At 37.9% G+C, this 19,746-nt stretch overlaps 1 protein-coding gene and 1 pseudogene across 1 annotated transcript in view; both read right to left on the bottom strand.

Annotated features, from left to right (window-relative positions):
• DNAH8 (dynein axonemal heavy chain 8) overlaps nt 1-19,746 on the bottom strand; it is a 337,653-nt gene that overhangs the window by 283,151 nt on the left and 34,756 nt on the right. The window contains exons 12-18 of the mRNA XM_057555266.1: nt 14,983-15,129; nt 10,494-10,691; nt 8,516-8,592; nt 7,094-7,193; nt 5,562-5,681; nt 4,027-4,162; nt 828-1,015 (exon numbers count right to left, since the gene is read on the bottom strand). Coding sequence (XP_057411249.1) covers nt 828-1,015; nt 4,027-4,162; nt 5,562-5,681; nt 7,094-7,193; nt 8,516-8,592; nt 10,494-10,691; nt 14,983-15,129 — 966 coding nt within the window. The remainder of the gene's footprint in view (nt 1-827; nt 1,016-4,026; nt 4,163-5,561; nt 5,682-7,093; nt 7,194-8,515; nt 8,593-10,493; nt 10,692-14,982; nt 15,130-19,746) is intronic.
• Nucleotides 16,511-19,363, bottom strand: LOC103019754 (dnaJ homolog subfamily C member 2-like; annotated as a pseudogene).

Here is a 19,746-nt window from a genome sequence, read left to right as displayed (position 1 = left end):
AGTATGGAGGTTCCTCAAAAAACTAAAGTAGAACTACCATATGATCCAGCAATTCCACCTCTGGGATTTTATCCAAAGAATATAAAAATACTAATTTGAAAATATATATGCACTCCGATGTTCATTGCAGCATTATTCACAATAGCCAAAATATGGAAACAACCATCCATCAATGAATGAAGGGATAAACAGGTGATATACACACAACGGAATATTATTCAACCTTGAGAAAGAAGGACATCCTGCCATCTGTGACAACATGGATGGACCTTGAGGGCATTGCGCTAAGTGAAATAAGTCAGACAGAGGAAGACAAACTGTATAATATCACTTATATGTGGAATCTAAAAAATCCAACACAGAGTAGAAACGTAGTTGTCAGGGGTAGGGGAAATAGGGAGGTATTAGTAAAAAGGTACAAACTTTCAGCTATAAGACAAATAAGGTATGAGAATCTAATGTATAACATGGTGACTAGTTGATAACACCGTTATCGTAAAATTGAAATCTGCTAAGAGAGTAGAACTTAAATGTTCTCACCAATATATATATAGTGATGGATGTGTTAGTTAACTGACTAGATGGAAGGAATCCTTTCACAATATATATGTATATCAAATCATCACGATGTACTTTAATTATCTTACAGTTTTATTTGTCAATTAACCCTCAATAAAGCTGAAAAAATTAAAAGAATCAACATAATAACAAACTTCTCCCCAATGCTGCGTTAGCACAACTGCAAAGGTATCTTTTTCTTTAAAAGAAAAAATACAAAATACAAAAAAACCTCTTTCAAAATAACTAGAAAATAGAATCCATCTTACCTGTAAGTACAATTTATCTCCTTTCAATTTACTTTCCAATTTTAGCAATCTCTTTGCCTGTTCTGGTACATCCAGCTTCATTTTTATCATGCATTTAGTTTCCCGAACAACTTCCAAAATTTTGGGATCAAAATTAACCAGCAACTTCCCTGTTTCTGGATGTCGCACAAAAAGTGTGGCTTGCAAAGCTACAAATAAACAATTATTGACATAACTTATTCTAGATTTCTGCTTCCAGCCCTGTTTACATGCCTGTCTTCACCATTGAACTACTGACTTCTTAAGAATAGAACAATAGCTTTGGATATCCCAGGTGCTAAGGCACAGTACCTGATACACAGTCAGTGCTCAAAACTTAGATAAACGAATGCAGAGTATCTGCAAACTATAAAATCAGATCCAGAGAGGTAAAAATGGACCGAGAATGGTTAGCCTTTGTGCTATGAACTGCGATACTTTTCTGAGTGGGTCTAAAAGGGCTGTAATACAATGTCAGTTTATTTTTATGGATTGCGATTTAACCTCTGAGAGAGAGATCTGGAAGATGTGCCCAACTACAAAACATGACACACTTCATAGATTTCAAACCCTTTTCTACACCTAACTCCAAAGGGGCTTCTTTAAGGAGGTTTATCTGACTTAAATCGATAACTAGGCTCAATATCAGTAAGAAATATTTATTAAACACCATTGAGTTGTGAACTCCTAGAATGTAGAGGAAGATATTTTTTAGCTTACATCTGAGTTACTACATGAACATCATTCATACAAATAGGCACTTTCAGATATGTTTTTTACTGAGAATTGAAATACATAATCCCAAATGGTTCATGCTGAATAGCCTTAGATCATTTGTTATCCTAACATGATTACTTCTAGAGGCATAATAATAACACACTTATAGACTAGTATGTGCCAGCTTGAGTTGCATTTTATATTAACAAACACTGCTAACATGAGAATTTGACATGTATCTTCCAAGCCTCACATTACTTCACAGACTATGGCTGCATCAAATTTCTAGTAAAACAAAATAGATTGTATATCCCTTTGAAGTTAGTTGACTTTTACTTAACAAATAAAATTAGTCTTGATATGATTCTTAACAATGCTGGTTTCATGAAGATTTCAACTAAAAACTTTACCCAATTCATTTGGAATCTTTTTAAAATTTGGCTAGAAATCATTTACCCTCCCAAGTAAATTCCAAAATAATGTTGGGACATTCCAGTAATGAAATTTGTGCTCCTCAAGGCAGTACTGAGCTTTCTTGACAGGACAAAATGGTCAGCAAGACCACTAATAATAATGACAGCCAGGAAGTCTACTCCAGGACTGAGTGAACATTCTATGTGAGTCATCATTAGAGAAACTTTATACAGCAAATCAAAAGGAGGCCAATACTAGTTCTCCAATTATTATTCCAAGTTTCTATATGGTTAAGTATAGTTACATCAATATAACAACAAGAAGCCTTCCAGAGCAATTCATTTCCACTAGCCTGTGTTCACATGAAAGGCATGTTTGAATCCTGGCCCTGCCACTTCCTAGCTCTGTGATCTTGGGCAAGTTACTTAACTTCTCAGTACCTCAGTTTCCTCATCTGTAAAATGAGGATAATAATAATTCCTCAGAGGGTTGCCATGAGAATCAAAGGAGGTTGTATATGTAAAGTGCTTAGACACAGCCTGGCATATGATAAATATTATATAAATGTTAACTATGACTGTTACTGAAAGGACACAAAGATGAAACAGACACAGAGAGTATTCCTGGAATGTGTAGGGGAGATAAGACTGATCTATAAAGCAACAAATGTCATGATAAAGTTGGGGGGGGGGCCTCTGGAGGAGGAAGACATTATTATCAGCCAGGAAGAATAAAGAAGGGCTTTATAGATCAGGGGATTGTTGAACTTTTTATGGAATGTGTACAGATAAGAGGAAAAATCAGCAGGACAAAAACAATTTAGAAAAGTGCATAGCATTGTAGAAGCAAAACAGTACATGCTCCATATTTCAATTGCTAAAAATGCTCTTTGCTCTCTTCTATAATGTGAATTATATAACCTTCTTTTAATGCTCCTTTGAGACCGTTGCTCCATTAGCAGGTTTTCATTAGGATCCATAGGGACCTACCATGTGCATTACCCAGAAACAGCTCACCTGATAGAAGTGGTGTATTTAAGGCTTAACTAAGGTGCCAGTTGGGAAGACATCCTGCAGGGTTGAAGCCCTGTCCTCCAGGATACAGTCATGCAGTGGATCAATGGCCTGTATATAGTGCTGTGTCCCCAACAGCTAAAGTACATGGGTCTGGAACCAAGAGTCAGAACTAGGAGTGGCCCCTCTCACCATCACTCCCAGTGACCCAACCTCCGAATTTGTGCTTCCTATGCCTGCAATTCTGTGTTCTGCTGAAGTGGAGATCCTGGTATGGGAGGGAGAAACTTTCCTACCAGGGGACACAGTCAGGGTTCCACCAAGGTTACGAATAAGAGATTAAGGTAAATATGAGACAAAGCAGGAACCTGAACTGACCGACAACTGAGCCCACACAATAACAACAACATCCCAGGTGATGCCAGCATAGACGGATGATGGCTTAAAACCATCCACCCCCCGCCTCACACTTAACTCTTCCCAACACCTTGGCACCCCTCAGAGGTCCTTGAACACAGCCCTAATACTCTTAATTTAATGGAGATCAGAACTGAAGTTAAATTCAGTTACAGGAAGAGAAAGAAAGGGAGGGAGGGAGGAAGAGAGGAGGGGAAAAAAGGAAGGGAGGGAGGAAGGGAGGAAAGGAGGAGAGAGGGAGAAAGGAAGGAAGACAAGCAAGCTGAAATTCCTTCTCCTCTGATTAGGACTGTGATTTGAATCTATAGCATGATAAAACTGGATATAAAAACCTTCCCAAATATATGGAGAAATATCAATAAGGAGTCTTGTTATTTACTTTTAAATACTGTTTTTCAGGAGAAAGTCATAATCTTAGTATATCAACTTTAAGCTCATGACAATTTCTGCTTATAAAATCAGAATATTATTAACTATAAAGAAATAATTGTATCCTCCCCAAATCTAAATTTAACCATCGGACAGTTATGTAAAAAAGATGTAAAAATTCTCCAGAACCACGAACTCATTCAAAATCTCCTAACACCCGCTCTGTAGTGTCACTGCAGTCTTACACACACCATACTGTAACTGCGAGATCTCTTTGATCCAGGCTGTATGATAGACCACCTCAAATTCCACCAGAACGTAGGAAATTTTATTATACTGACGAATGACAGCTTTGCCTTCCGCACTTGACAAAATTTCCGAGTTTTTCTGTTTTTTAAGGGAAAAACAAAGATTTATTTTTAAAAGTCTGCTGATTGTTTTCTTATCCAAACCATAAAGCTATTTACATTTTAAATGACATCAAATAATGACACTACCCATTTAGATTTTACCTCAGACAAAAATCAGAGATGAGGAAGGCCAGACAAGCTAGAGATGGAAGTAGGGAAACCTGATCAGTAGAAAGGGGAAACTGGAAAAGGAAATAAAGGATTTAAAAAGAGAGGTCTCTAGGCCTACAGCCGGTCCCAGGCACTGAAAGTCTCCACCTCCAATTCTCTGTTCCCTCCCCACTTTTCTGGGCAAGATACAATGAACTGATTTTCCTTGAACTGTGCATATCAGGGCAAATTCCTAAATTCCAGTACCAAAAAAAAAAGTAAGTATAGATTCCCTCCCTCCCTCCCTCTCTCTCCCCGCCAAATTAAAAAAAAAAAAAAAGTAAATGTATATCAAAGAACAGAAACCAAATTTCTTTATGAAGAAATTGAACATTTTTTTGTTTTGATTCACACATTATCAAAAACAGGACAATCTCTGCTCTGTCACTATAAAGTCAATAAACAATTGAGTCCCCATCCTGGCCTCTTGTCTTAAGGTCACTGTTTTAATTTTTTTTTAATATTGAGAACAATAAAATAAATGATAGCAGCCAAACGGAAACAACAAAAACTTAATATTTGATAATGCTTAAATAATAAAATTATTTGCAGGACTACTGTTTTGTAGCTATTTTGTTCCATGTTTAGGCCTAAGACATAACACCAGGCAAACCAACTCTGCTTTGCTACTCTGTCTTTTTAAAAAACAAAGCAAAAAAAGCAAAACAAACAGAAAACAACAACAACAACAAAAAACAAAGAGAAGACAAACTGGCAATTTCAGAATGCCAACAAGGCTTAAGGCTATCCTGGTGTTTTTCAGAAATCTAATAGTCTTAAGGACACAGAGGATGAATGTACTCTATTATACTCTGCTCTTGGTCTCGGTCCAATACACAGGAATATACTCTGAGTTCATCCTAACCTTCACTAATATATATCAGTGACCTATCCGTCCACACATAGAAGTAAGTTTCAGTACTAGGCCTGTGTTCTATTATTTTCAAAACAATTATTTTACAAAAGAGAGTGTCCTGTTTATTAAGCGTCATAAAGTTTTAAGATTCGTCCCCTTAGAGATTAACTATAATTAAATGGGATTATCTACCAAGCATGAAAGAATTGGCTTAGTCTCTCTCAAGCATATTTGTAAACTAAATTTCCTTTGCCCAGTAAAAGAATTAGCTCTAGCTACTTTACTGGACACAAATGTTACAGGATAAAATATATTCCTTGTATTAAAAACCACCATGATCCACATACTGTAAATTTAACTATTGGCTTACAAAAAAATAGTTGATGGGCTCACTTATCCGGCGATAGAGCTGCCTCACCCAAAGGATCTTTCCTGCTATAGGAGGCATGTTGCGAGCAAGAGGTGGGTCATCTTTTTGAGAATGATAAAGCTGTAATTAAAGGTCTGGCATTAACGCTTGAAATTCATTACAATGGAAAAGGCAAAAATATATACAGCTATATTTGTATTGATGTTTTACTATTATTCACATGTTTTATACACAAGACGTAGTCAATAAATACGTAAATGCACTCCAGAGATATCAACCTGAGGCTCAAAAACTATGATGATTACAATATATGACACTTAATTCTCTCTTAACCCTTACTTCCCATTACATGCATACTTTTTTTCTGCCTTTTATCCCCAATTTTAAGGATGTATTCAAAAGCTGGAGCTTGGGGTTGACATATACACACTACTATACATAAAATAGATAACTAATAAGAACCTGCTGTATAGCACAGGGAACTCTACTCAGTACTCTGTAGTGGCCTATATGGGAAGAGAATCAAGAAAAAAAAAGAGTGGATATATGTATATGTATAACTGTTTCACTTTGCTGTACACCTGAAACTAATACAACATTGTAAATCAACTATACCCCAATAAAAAAAAATTTTTTTTAAGTAAAATTAAAAAAAAAAATGAGAAAGAAGGTGGTCTTCTCCCCCTCCCAACTTTTCCTTTAATTATAAAACTGTTGCCCACTAAGTTCTCTGTGCGCGGCACCCTCTGGCCCGCCCACCTGTAAGCCTCACAAGCGTCCTATTCTAATAAATCACTTCTTTTCTTTTTTATAAATTTATTTATTTTATTTTTGGCTGTGTTGGGTCTTCGTTGCTGCGCGCGGGCTTTCTCTAGTGGCAGTGAGTGGGGGCCACTCTTCGTTGTGGTGCGCGGGCTTCTCATTGCAGTGGCTTCTCTTGCTGTGGAGCACGGGCTCTAGGCGCGCGGGCTTCAGTAGTTGTGGCACGTGGGCGCAGTAGTTGTGGCTCACGGGCCCTAGAGCACAGGCTCAGTAGTTGTGGCACACAGGCTTAGTTGCATGCGTGATCCGCGGCATGTGGGATCTCCCCGGACCAGGGCTCGAACCCGTGTGCCCTGCACTGGCAGGCGGATTCTTAACCACCGCGCCACGAGGGACGCTCTAATAAATCAGTTCTTATCTTAAAGAAAAATTAAAAAATAAAGCAGGAGCACACAGCTACATTATATCTGTCATAATATTCTCCAGAGCCCATATTTTGATACCCAAAAATATTAACTTAAACGGGCTTTCCCATGCATACATGAATGCTGTCATAAAAAAACAGTTCTTAAGAGCAAAGGGGTGTGATCTGGCTGTCCAGGGACACACACTGTCAGCACCTTCTCCCATAGAGAGAGGAGCATCAGAGATACTCAGCAGTGAGAGGATTTGCCTGATAAGCTTGGCACAAGATAATGATGGCAAATACTTCCAGAATATTTTTTCTTTTTGTACTGAAGTACCATTCTATTTATAAACATGATACTTGCCTTCTTAGTAGCTTCAAGTTCAGCCACATAATACTGAAGAATAAGCTCAATGGTGTGGTTTATTTCTAATTGAAGACAGGGAATGTTCAGTTTTTGGAATCTAAAAGCAATTGAGGGTGAATAATTTAAAAATAAATGAGAAACACACTTAAGAATTGCTGCAATCCTAAAAATCCACTCACTCATTTGACAAATATTCACACCAGGCCTCATGCGTTGCCCTAGGTTACAGTGATGGACAAGACAGGTGTGGTTCCAGCCCTCTTGGAGCCAATGATTACCTTACGGAAAAGGTAGAGATCGGTCCGGAGTGACATAAATAATTGTTTAAATTACAAGGGTGCCAGAAACGCATGTAACAGGGGAACCCAGCCAAGTCTGGGAAGTCAAGAAAGACTTCCCTGAAAAACTGACATCTGAACTGAGATTAAAGAGATGAGCGGGGAGCTGGCTTAGCAAAGATGGAGGGGAGCTCATTGACTGTCCCCCTGCCAATATTACTGCTCACGTCATCCCAAATAGGCATAATGATATAATGATTTTGTCAGCCAAATGTCACTTCCACTAAGAGACTAAGTTATGCATAGGAAGTACTAGAACCATAACTTTCTGATAATAAAATGAGTTGACACCAGCATACCATAGGTAAAAATAGAGAGACAGAGACAGAGACAGATAAATCGCCAAGAAAATGGTACTGCCATCTGTTTGTACAGTACTGTCACTCATCAAAATCATTTTATGTCTGTTTCGACTCTTATGATGGTCTCATGAGGTAAGGTTTCACAGGTATGATCCAGCATTAGAGAGGTGGGAAAGTCAGACCCAAACCCAAAGTCAGACCCAAACCCAGATCCACTGGCTCTCAGGGGAGAATTTCAAAACGGTCCCTAACATGGGTAGTGAACCCTCCCTGAGCTGCAAGAAAGCTTCTGGTCCAGCCCATCCTTCTAATCCAGGCTTTCCTGCCCTTTAGGGGAGCACCGCTGTCAGGACTAGAAGGAAAGGAAGCTGCAGAAGCACTCAGGAGGGAAAACAGAAAGTTTGAGGACCTACTGTTCTTAGATAATTTCACTGTTAGAAATCCTTTCAGTATGCAGAATTAAACGTTATTTGTTCCCTTTCCAATAACACTTACGAAATTAACCTTAACATATTACATAGCTGGGGGAAAATGTGAAATCATTTCCTTATTGAAAGACTTTCCCCTACAGAAAAATGCAATGAAAAATGAAAATGAAAATGAAAATTATCATACTATATTTCAATTTTCACCAGTCTATTTAATGGTAATTGGAAGATTACTGTTTATAAGTTTTAAAGTTTACATAGGAGAGATTTCCAAAATTTTATTGAAATTGTTATTTTCAGATATAAAGTTATCCCACCTAGAAACTATCCTGCTTAATGCATTATAAATACCTTTGAAGCAGCTGAAGAGCCTGCTGAGAAGACAAAATTTTTCCAAAAGTACTGCTCATAAATGCCTGTATTTGTACCTGAAATGCAATAGTAATGTTTGAATGATTTTTTGAGTTAAGGAGATTAGTTTTGTTTAACAACAATGAATGATTCTCCTACAGAATTAAAATACGAGCCTTAAATACATCTACCATCTAAGCATCTATCACTGCACTGTCTGGTATGGTGGCCACTGGCCACATGTTTCTACTGAGCACTTAAAACGTCACTACTTCTAAGTGAGGTGTGCTATAAATGTAAAATACACACAAAACTTCAAAGGCAGTATGAAAAAAGAATATAAAATATCTCATAATGGTTTTTATTAGTGACGTGTTAAAATGATAATATTTTGAATATGTTGGGTTGAATAAAGTATATCATTAAAATTAACATCACCTATTTCTTTTTACTATTATGTACGTGGCTACTAAAAAATTAAAATTATATATGTGGTTTGCATTTGCCGCTCATTATTTATTGGATGTTGACCTAGAGAATTTATGAAAGGAGTGAAAGTCCCTTACGAAGTACATTTTTTGGGGAGATTTAGGATTTCTTAGCATGTCGGTAGAGCAGTGTAATGACACTAGAGACACCCAGGGTGAACAGGTGTCATTTTCTAACACTGCTGCTCTCAGAAACCTCTTTGTCACGCTAAGGAGGAATAAGAAGCCGAAAATGTTCTTCCAAGACTCCCACCATCCCGAGCAGTGAACTCCAAACTCTTGGTGCCCAACTGATGGAACTGAAGCACTCCGCAAATTACTTTCACTTATAGATTATATTGGTACTGCCTACAAATACATACTACACCCATTAATCAAACATTGGAAAAGGAAGAAAAGTTAAAACACTGACATATCTTTTTAAATACTAAAAACTTAATATGGCCTCTAAATTTACTGAAAGCTAAACTTGTATCTAAGACCACAGTAAAGGCTTTATAACATATAATCTTATTAATGAATCATAAAAATAATTCAAGCAATACGTTTTTTAAAAAACACAAATTCCCACTGCTATCAAGATATAACTCCCAAAACCAAACACTAAAAGTAAAAAGTAAAATATATCTTCTTATCAGAGTCTAACTTTCAAAAACTGAAAGGAAATCTGTGTCAAAAAGAAAAAGTGTTGTTGCTAGAATTTTAGGATCTTTTTAATTTATATTGCACAAATTACATGTAATATAGTTTTTAGAGAGTCTTTAAAAAAAATAAATGAGAAAAAATACATCATTCTCCTCACCTTCTTGGCAAGGATTTAAGACTCAGGAAGTGGACAGGGTATATTCTTGTCCCTCTCTGTGTCTCCAAGACATTCTGCAGCAAAGAGGAGACCATTCCCTGGGGCTACACCTGGGTTAACAGTTTTCAGTAAGAGAGTAACTGAGGTCATATTAACCCAAAAGGTGAGAAAGAAACCTGTTACAGTCTCATCCCTCTGGTGTCCCTTCAGCTACGACAGACAGGAGGAGGGTCTCTTCAGAGTCATCCTCTAAGCTGCAGAGAGAATGTGGCCATAAAGCGCAGTGCCAAGGGAAGAGTGTTCCATCGTCCTAATCTGCTCTCAAATCTTCTCACACTGAACAAAGAACAAGGCCTACGAATTCTCTCTTACACTGGAAAAGTGACACTAGTCCTTGGCACAACAAAAATAGAATATATTTTTTAATGCACATTAAAAATAAACCCAGCTACAATAAGCCCTTTGGGCTTCTGGTTAGTTACTGATATCTTTTATTGAATAAGCTCATTTTTCATTAAAAAAAAAAAGATAGAAAATATTTTGTGGACTGGTTAGAAAATTATTCACGCTGGCAAATATTTTTGATCAATTTGCAAGAGTAATTTGTAATAAATAGTAAATATGTGAATTTCAGTACTACTGATTACATTTCAGCTTTACTAAATCAAAAGTATGTATAATTACTTACCTCTAAGGCCTTGATTTTTGCCGTGAAATCTAAGAAATCCATGTCAAATTCTGTCCTTCTTGGATCCAAAATATCATACTGCTTTTTCTTAACCCCTTGATATATATTTTTGAATTTTATTGCCATAATGTCTATTCCCTCTATGGGAGAATTGCTCAAGGCTGAATATGTTTGCACAATAGTTATCATTTCTGTAATCTTAAAAAGAAAAGTGTTACTTTAGTTTAAAAGTTAGAAATTAGCACCCTTCCCTAGAATTAGCTCTTAATGAATCAATGATTTTTAAAAAACAAGCCAATAAACAGGCTTTAGAATCATTTAAGGTAAAACCAACCAGAGGAGATAAAACAGAAGACAAATCTCTGTTCCAGTCATTACTACTCTTAGACTATTTAAGACAGAGGATGTTCTGCCATAAGTAGAGAGAGTTTAGAGCCTTTCTCAGAATCTGATCACCTTGTCTTCCAAGAGGAGGTGGGGTGGTGAGGGACAGCGAGTAAAAGCCCTTGCAGATGTCTAAATAGTTTCAGCTTTTTGTTCTTGAGAATGTTCTGAAAATCGTTTCACTGGATCACTGCATTCAAAAGTGTTACCATTTTTCTGGCCCTCACCGTAGTTCTGATATGTAACACTAGCATAATTCCACATTCAGGTAAAGGAAAGGTCCCACAATCCTGAAAGATGACCGTAGTCACTTCTGACCCCTAAAGAACCCCGGAAAATCCTCACAATGAACTTTATTTCAGAAACAGCTGGCTCCATCTCAACGTACCAACACCACCTACTTCACCAAAAAAAAAAAGTCTTTCATGTCCACAGGCTACTCAGTTCCTTAATATTCATCAGTGATTCCCCATTTTGATTCCTGCTCTGGAAAACAATGCTCAAAGCTTCCCACTCCGCTTCTCTCCCACAAATGTTCAGGGTGAGAAGAAAACTAAAGACAGAGCTCTGGGAAACCAAATTCATCAATATTGGGAAACCAATATTCACCAAAATTTACATGGCAGGAACAGGAAGAAGAAATAAGGGATATTATACACACTTAATTCTGGTTCTTGAGGGCAGACTAACACTCAATGCACCAAGTCTCCACCTACCAAAAAAGATGCATTTCAGGCACCTTAAGCTGACACACTAGCACTTTCCTCCTCACTTGTTCCTTAAAGAACCCCAACGTCTCTGCCCAACTCTGAGGTCTTGGTTCTCCAACCCCAAGCTCAATCCTAATTGTCCTTTGACTTTCGCACTTGGTCATCCTGACATCTGAATCTGAGCTTTCCCTAACAGGCTCTGGCTTAGCCTGCCCTTCTGTCTCTCCTCTTCAACTATTTAAGAGCTCATAGGGGTGGTCCAACAGTGGTCCCTGCTGTGCCCACTCAGCAGGGGAAGCCCACCAAGGCAGTTCAGTAACTATCTCTAGAGGATTATAAAAATTCTGGCCACATTTCAGGGTAACTATTATGCCCCATCTTTAAGAATCTGGACACCAAGATCCACCAATTACACCTGGGAGAGATGCCAGTCAGCCAAGGAATTCTTAGCACAGGGGAGCTGGAATAACCTAGTAACCAGGATGCACTTCAAGTAAGGCCCCTAGGGAGTGCTGCGTTGGCTCTGATTGCTGAGCCTTTGTGGCATGAAGTTGTATCCTTAAGACTACAGGCAGGGCTTCTCCAGAGGTAAGGCAGGGGGAGTAGCTAATGTAGCTGGCCATTATTACCCACTCCCTCTAGCATCAGGAATGCTTGGGCTGCTGCTTTACGGATGGATGTTCATTATGCCCAGCATTACACCTGCCACCAAAGATCTTTACTTCACATGGGCTAATAATTAAGGCCCAGCCTGGAAACTCTACCAAATGTAAAACTGCACCCAAGTTAGCAAGGGCCCTCGTTCCTGGAAAAATTAACAGTAACCAGGACTCACCTCCAGGTTTACATTCTAATGGTTTCAGAAATGTTAAACATTTCTGTGGAACAGGTCCTGACCAATGGGGCTTATTATTCATTTGACCCATGCCAATATCATTCTAATTGGACATTTGTCCCCAAGAAATCCTCACTGTTCACAAAACAGCCTCACACAACATCTTCCCAGATGCGGCACCAAAAGCACAAGCAACAAAAGAAATACTTGATAAATTGGACTTCATCAAAATTTAAAACTTCCTGCTTCAGGGAATTCCCTGGCGGTCCAGTGGGCAAGACTCCTCCCTCCCAATGCGGGGGGCCCAGGTTCGATCCCTGGTTGGGGAACTAGATCCCACACGTATGCCGCAACTAAGAAGTCCGTATGCTGCAACTAAGAGCCAGCATGCTGCAACGAAGATCCCACGGGCTGCAACTAAGACTCAGTGCAGCCAAAATAAATAAATAAATATTAAAACAAAACAAAACAAAACTTCCTGCTTCAAAGAACACAATCAAGAAAGTGAAAAGATAACCTGTAGAAAGAGAGAAAATATTTGAAAATCATATCTGATAAGGGACTTAAGACCCAGAATGTATAAAGAACTCTTATAAACTGAACTACGAAAATACAAATAACTAAATTTAAAATGTGCAAAGAATTTAAATAGAAATTTCTCCAAAGAAGAAATACAAATGGACAATAAGCATTTAAAAAGATGCTCAACACCATTAGTCATCAGGGAAATGCAAATCAAAACTACAATGAGATGTCACTTCACACCCACTAGGATGGCTAAATTCAAAAAGACAGGTAATAAGTGTTACAAGGATGCAGGGAAATTGGTACCCTCATACATTGCCTATGAGACTATAAAATGATGCAACTACTTTGAAAAACAGTTTGGCACTTCCTCAATAAAGGTAAACATGGGGGCTTCCCTGGTGGCGCAGTGATTGAGAATCTGCCTGCTAATGCAGGGGACACGGGTTCGAGCCCTGGTCTGGGAGGATCCCACATGCCGCGGAGCAGCTGGGCCCGTGAGCCACAATTACTGAGCCTGCGCATCTGGAGCCTGTGCTCCGCAACAGGAGAGGCCACGATGGTGAGAGGCCCGCGCACCGTGATGAAGAGTGGCCTCCGCTTGCCACAACTGGAGAAAGCCCTCGCACAGAGACGAAGACCCAACACAGCCATAAATAAATAAAAATTTTTTTTAAAAAAAGGTAAACATGGAGTTATTATCTGACCCAGCAATTCCACTCCTACGCATATACTCAAAAGAAATGACAACATATGTTCACACAAAAACACATACAGATATATTCATAGCAGCATTAGTCGTAATAGCCAAAAGTAGAAAAACCCAAATGTCCACCAACTAATGAATGGATAAGGAAAATATGGTATATCCAAATGATGGAATATTATTCAGCAATAAAAAGGAATACTACAACATAGATGAACCCTGAAAATATTATACTAAGTGAAAGAAGCCAGTCACAAAAGACCACACATTATATGATTCCATTTATATGAAATGTTGAGAATAGGCAAATCTATAGAACAGAAAGTAGATTAGCAGTTGCTTAGGGCTGGGTAGAGGGGAGAATGGGGTATCACTGCTAATGGGCACAGTGTTTCTTTTAGTGGGAATGAAAATGTTCTAAAATTAGATGGTGGTATGGTTGCACAATCCTGTGAATATATTGGAAAATATTGACTTGTACACTTTAAATGAATACATTATATGGTATGTGAATTATATCTCAGTAAAGCTGTTAAAGAAACAAACAAAAAACAGCCCCACTCAGTAACTTGGTTTTGTTCATCACCCATATTTTCCTATCCTGGCATGTATAGGAAATGCCCTTCAACTTGTGAAATGCCCCCCACCAATTTCCAACAAATGGTGAGCAGACTCCTAACTGTTATCAGGACCTAGGGAGTTGGCAGAATGGTGGGGCCGTAGGGAGGGTGGTACCTAGATGATATCTTTGTAGGCTTTGCAAAGGTTGACTCGAAGAAGCCTCTGATATGGGCTGCCCTGTATGCCCTGGAAAAACATCACTCCTCTCCAGCCAGTCCTAATCAATGAATGAATCAAAGGTGCTGAAGTTTCTAACCCATATCCGCCCAGCAAAGACATCACCCATACAATGTCTATGTTTAGACCATATATACTGGCCTAGAAAGAGAAGGTGCTCACACATCCAGATATGACACAACTACTGGGTTCTGCCAGATATTGCAGATATGTCACCTCACACCTTTTCTCAGTCTGATACAATGGTTAAGAGCAGAGGCTTTAAGTTCAAGCTCTATAGGTAAAGATAGAATTGAGGTCTCAAGAGAAGTGAAAGTCTGCAATAGCTTTTGTGCGACTGGCAGAAGATGGTAATTAGGAATGAAAAAATAAGTTATAATAAAATGCAGTAATCTATGAGTAATATTGGATGAGTCAGATCAATAGTAAGACAAGAGATCTGGAAAAATAATTCTCAATGATGCTACATAAAGTATGAAATAACTGGAAAGGTATGGTTGGTAGTGGCAACTGTGGCTGCACGACGCTTACCTTCTCCAGTCTTTTGCAGAAAGCTTCAAATTTTCCAAATATATACATTTCTGAAACCTCAAAAGATTTTTCCCCTGAGGATTCTAAAATCTGTTTCCTTGTTTTGTGAAAAGATGTCTGATATTCCTTGAATAGAAAAATGCAGTCCTACGAGAGATTTAAAAGGGGTATATAATACATAGTGAGATACTTGTTTATGAGTGAAAAATTCAAAAATTCTATCCTCACACAAAACTGATCACATCAACCCCTCAATAGGGGCTGCTGCTGTTAACATTAAAAATTCAAGTTCTCTGCCCACACACTGAAAGGCCTGTGAAAATCAATACAGTTTTTTTTTCTATTTTACAATATAGTCTCATCTTCTTTATTCTCATTATTATTTCCCCTTAACTCTTATCCTTATCAAAGTTACCACATACACTATTTGTTGTCATGTTTTCATGGCTAATCAGAGCTCCCAGGAGGCCAAAAATTATGTATCAATTCTGTCTATTTTCAATTATCTATCTAGTCAGTTGGCATCTTTTAATCAGCATTATTCACATACAGGTATAAAAAACATTAAGACTGTGCAATACTAATTTATCATCCAACTGTCATTTCTCCACGAGGAGATCATAAAGTCTTTGATGGGTGCATTGCTGAAATCTTAATATTTGACTACAGCTATACCAGGTCAGTTCAACCAGGCTAAAAAAAGAGGACATTGTCACTAGGCTCCAGTAGGAACTCACTGTCATGTCCAGCTAACCAAACCATCTTAAAAAAAAATAATGTTAAACTTTTTCAAAGCCACCAATGGCCAGTCAAATCTTTAACATAATGCCAGCTCCCTGGTTCTGACTCTTCCATCTCCCTCTTCACTCTATAAGGACCTTTGTGATTACATTGGTCCCACTTAGATAATCCAGGATAATCTCCCCATCCTTAATTCCTCCTGTAACCTTAATTCCCCCTTGACATTTAATATAACATATTCACAAATTCCAAGGATTAGGATGTGGACATCTTTATTCTGCCCACCTCAGCCACTAAATTAGAATTTCTGTGAGTAAGACTCAGGAATCCATATTTTCAACCAGCTTCCCAGGTGATTCCTATAAACATTCAGGCTTATATAACTAGTCTCATACCTACTTCTAGCTATGATACACCTCCCCACTTCTCAATCTCTAAAACAAAATCATTACTTTCTTTGAGGTCACTGATTATTTTTCACTTATTAAACAAAAGTTTAAGGACTTCCCCGGTGGTTAAGACTCCAGGCTCCCAATGCAGGGGGCCCAGGTTTGATCCCTGGTCAAGGAACTAGATCCTGCATGCCGCGACTAAAAAGATCCAGCATGCCACGATGAAGATCTCGCATGTGCCAACAAAGATGCCAGCACAGCCAAATAAATAAATATTTTTTTAAAAAGAAAGTTTATTGGTGCCTACCATATGTTAGGAACTCCTTGAGATGCTAGGAGTACAGATAAGATCCCTACCCTCCTGGAATATGCCATCTAATAGGAATTACTTTCTATTACTTCTTCTTCACCAACCAATTCCTTCCTGTTGCACAGATAACATCCTGAATAACAATTCTTCTCATTGCTTTCTCCAACTCATCTGAAAATTATTCCCCAAAACTATACAGTAAAAGTTTCCTGGAAAAATTTCAGATGTAGTAGGAAGCGGGTTAAACTAGAATGCAGAAAACCAAGCTTTCATTTCTAATTCAGTAAGTAAATGGCTAGTGACTTGAAGCATATTAAAACGATTATGAGAATAAATTGCTAAGTTCTATGTCAAGAGTCCTGGTTTCTGCCAATTGGTCAATTTGGAGGGAATGATTTCTCACTCCCACTCCCAAAATTAACCCTGGAGAAACTATAGAGGGAAACATGGAATCCAGCAAATAACAATAACAACAAAAACAGAAGTGATTAACTCCTGGGAGGAGGATGGGTTGTTCTGAATCTGAGGATTGAGTGAGCAAGAATGATTAAGAAAACAGAGAAGATAAGTAATATTGTTAATGAATAAGGGGACATATTACATAACAAGGCAAAGATTAGTAAGAGAATATTACCAACATTATGCCAATAAATTACAAATTTTAGAAAAATTGAAGAAATTCCTCAAAAATATAAACTTACAAAAACTATCTCAAGAAGAAATAGAAAGAACAGTCAAAGAACTAGTTTTTTTAAATGAAGCAATATGTATTTATAAAGCATATATATAAGGGATTAATATCTAGAATATATAAACTCAACAAAACAGAACCCAGTTCAAAAATGAGTAAAGGATTTGAATAGACATGTCTCCAAAGAAGATATACAAATGGCCAATAAGCACATGAAAAGATGCTCAACCATCACTAGCCATTAGGGACATGCAAATCAAAACACAATAAGATACCACTTCATATGCATTAGGATACCTATTACCAAAAAAAGAGAAAATAACAAGTATTGGCACGATGTGGAGAAACTGGAACGCTTGTGCATTGCTGGTGAGAATGTGAAATGGAAGAGCTGCTAGGGAAAACAGTTTGGTGGTTCCACAAAAAGTTAAAAACAGAACTGCCATATGATCCAGCAATTTCACTTCTAGGTATATACCCAAAATAATTGAAAGCAGAGACTCAAAGAGATTATTAAACAGCAATGTTCATAGCAGCATTATTCGCAATAGTTGGAAGGTGGTAACAATCCAAATGTCTATCAAAAGATGAATGGATAAACAAAATGTGGTATATCCATACGATGGAATATTACTCAGCCATAACGAAATGAAATTCTGATACATGCTACATCTTTCAGGTATATTTACTGGATACATTTTCAAAGCTCATTCCAAAAGCTTCTGTTCTTCTGTTGTCAAGAGGTGAAATCTGCACATGGATTTTCAAATTGTTCTGAGGTGTTATATTGACAGTTTGAGGCTCTACTCCACACAGTATGTCATCTTTTTGATAAGGGCCAAGTTTTGGGAGACGGTTCTTTGCCAATAAAATCTTTGGCAGTTCTTTTGACTTCCAGAAGTAGAATGTGTGTTCATGTACTTGGCAATAACTTCCCATCTTGAATCCGTCCCAGCAAGAAAGAGGCTCACAGTTTTAATTAGCAATTGCAGATCAATTCTCTTCTGACCAATTTTTACTGCCATTTCCACCTTCAACAGTTGATGTCTCTGCAATCTTAGATACTTGGCACATACAAGCCTCAATTTCCTCTTTCTCTTTTCTAATTTGCTCATTAATTCCTTCTGTTTTGTCAGAGCAGCAATTCCTACTTCTTTTGTAGGTGATGTGAATGTTTCATTTAAGTACAGTAAGCTTGCAAGTTCAAGCCTATCGCAAAGTTTTTCCACTTCTTCCATCATTTTAACCAGCTTTATCTCATCATCAGGAAAGTAATTACAGGTCTTCCATGAACTTTGAAGTTTTTGCTACCTTTCTCTTTTCTTATATATTTGACATATAACATTATATTAGTTTCAGGTGTACAACATAATGATTTGATATTGCCTTTCCCTCTTAATGGCTTTTTTTCCTGGTTATCCTTTTTCTTCTTTGCCAGTAATGCCTTTTGTCTAACTTCCGCTTTCTCCTTAGCTATCCAAGCAGCTCCTAATTCACCTCATCTCTGTTTTCCTTTAGTTTCTTTCTTCTTCAATTTTCCTTCTGCTTTTGCTTTTTTCTCTGTTTCTTTCTTGGCTTTTTCTTTTTCTTTGAATTTTTAAAATTCTTGCATCACGGTTATATGCATTATCAACTAATATTCAGTTCATTTCTTCTTTTTTCTTTGTGCCCGTGTTGCTCTGTTCTGCTTTTCAATCTCTCTCCTTTCATCATGACATTCTGCTTTTTTTCCTTCATTTAAATAAGAAAATTCTCTCCAATAATAAAAATTATGCCAGCAGGAATAAAATGCTTCTGCATCGTCAAATGATGAATTCATATCACCAAGTTTAGGAACTTTTTCTTTTTTACCACCTGTAACGCATTTCAAACACTTAGAAGAAATTGTCCTTTGCTTCACTTTTCAAAGGAACTGAGTTATCAAAAGCAAGATCTACACTGTTAATTTCTCCTCTTTTCACTGACTCAGACATTTCATAAGTTTTAGTTATGCAAGTGAAGTTGTCATTATCTCCTTCTTTAACTGATTCACCAGTTGCTTTTGTTTAGAACCACTGCTTTATGTGCTGCTTTGGTCTCTCTCTGCATAACTTTGTATTTTACATGAACAAATCCAAGAACTGCATAATGATTCTGGTTCTTCCAGTCGTTGAGATCAAGTGTTTTCAGGAAGAGAAACTATCCTAACTGCAATTCCTCATCTTCTGTTTCCTCTGACAACTCTTTCTTATCCTCCAGTTCCAGAGGTCAGAGAGTGGTGATGAGAGTGCTCAGGGCCAACCCTGCGAGCACAGCAGTTCATGTCCTAGGTGGAGGGCACTGAGCATCCTTTCTTGCTCTACCTCAACAGTCCCAGCCTCCCACCTAGGCTCTACAAAGCCCAGGAACCAGCACATGAAGAAAGCCAATAACCACTTCCAGATGGAGACTTGCTGGTATGGCCATTTCTTTCAGACTTTCAAAATAACAGATCGCTTTGATTTTCTACAAACTCTTCTAGAGGCCAGAAAAGAGGGGAGTACTTCCTTTCCCTCCTCCAGTCGTACTCATTCTGAGACCTTAGTGCCAGAAACACTGACAAGGACACTATGCGAAAGGAAAAATTACAGGCTATCTCTCTCATGAATATA

The sequence above is a fragment of the Balaenoptera acutorostrata genome, chromosome 10 (genome assembly GCF_949987535.1).
Source record: "Balaenoptera acutorostrata chromosome 10, mBalAcu1.1, whole genome shotgun sequence".
Taxonomy (NCBI): Eukaryota; Metazoa; Chordata; class Mammalia; order Artiodactyla; family Balaenopteridae; genus Balaenoptera; species Balaenoptera acutorostrata.
Note: the sequence above shows the minus strand (reverse complement) of the source record. Positions and strands in the feature narration are given on the sequence as shown.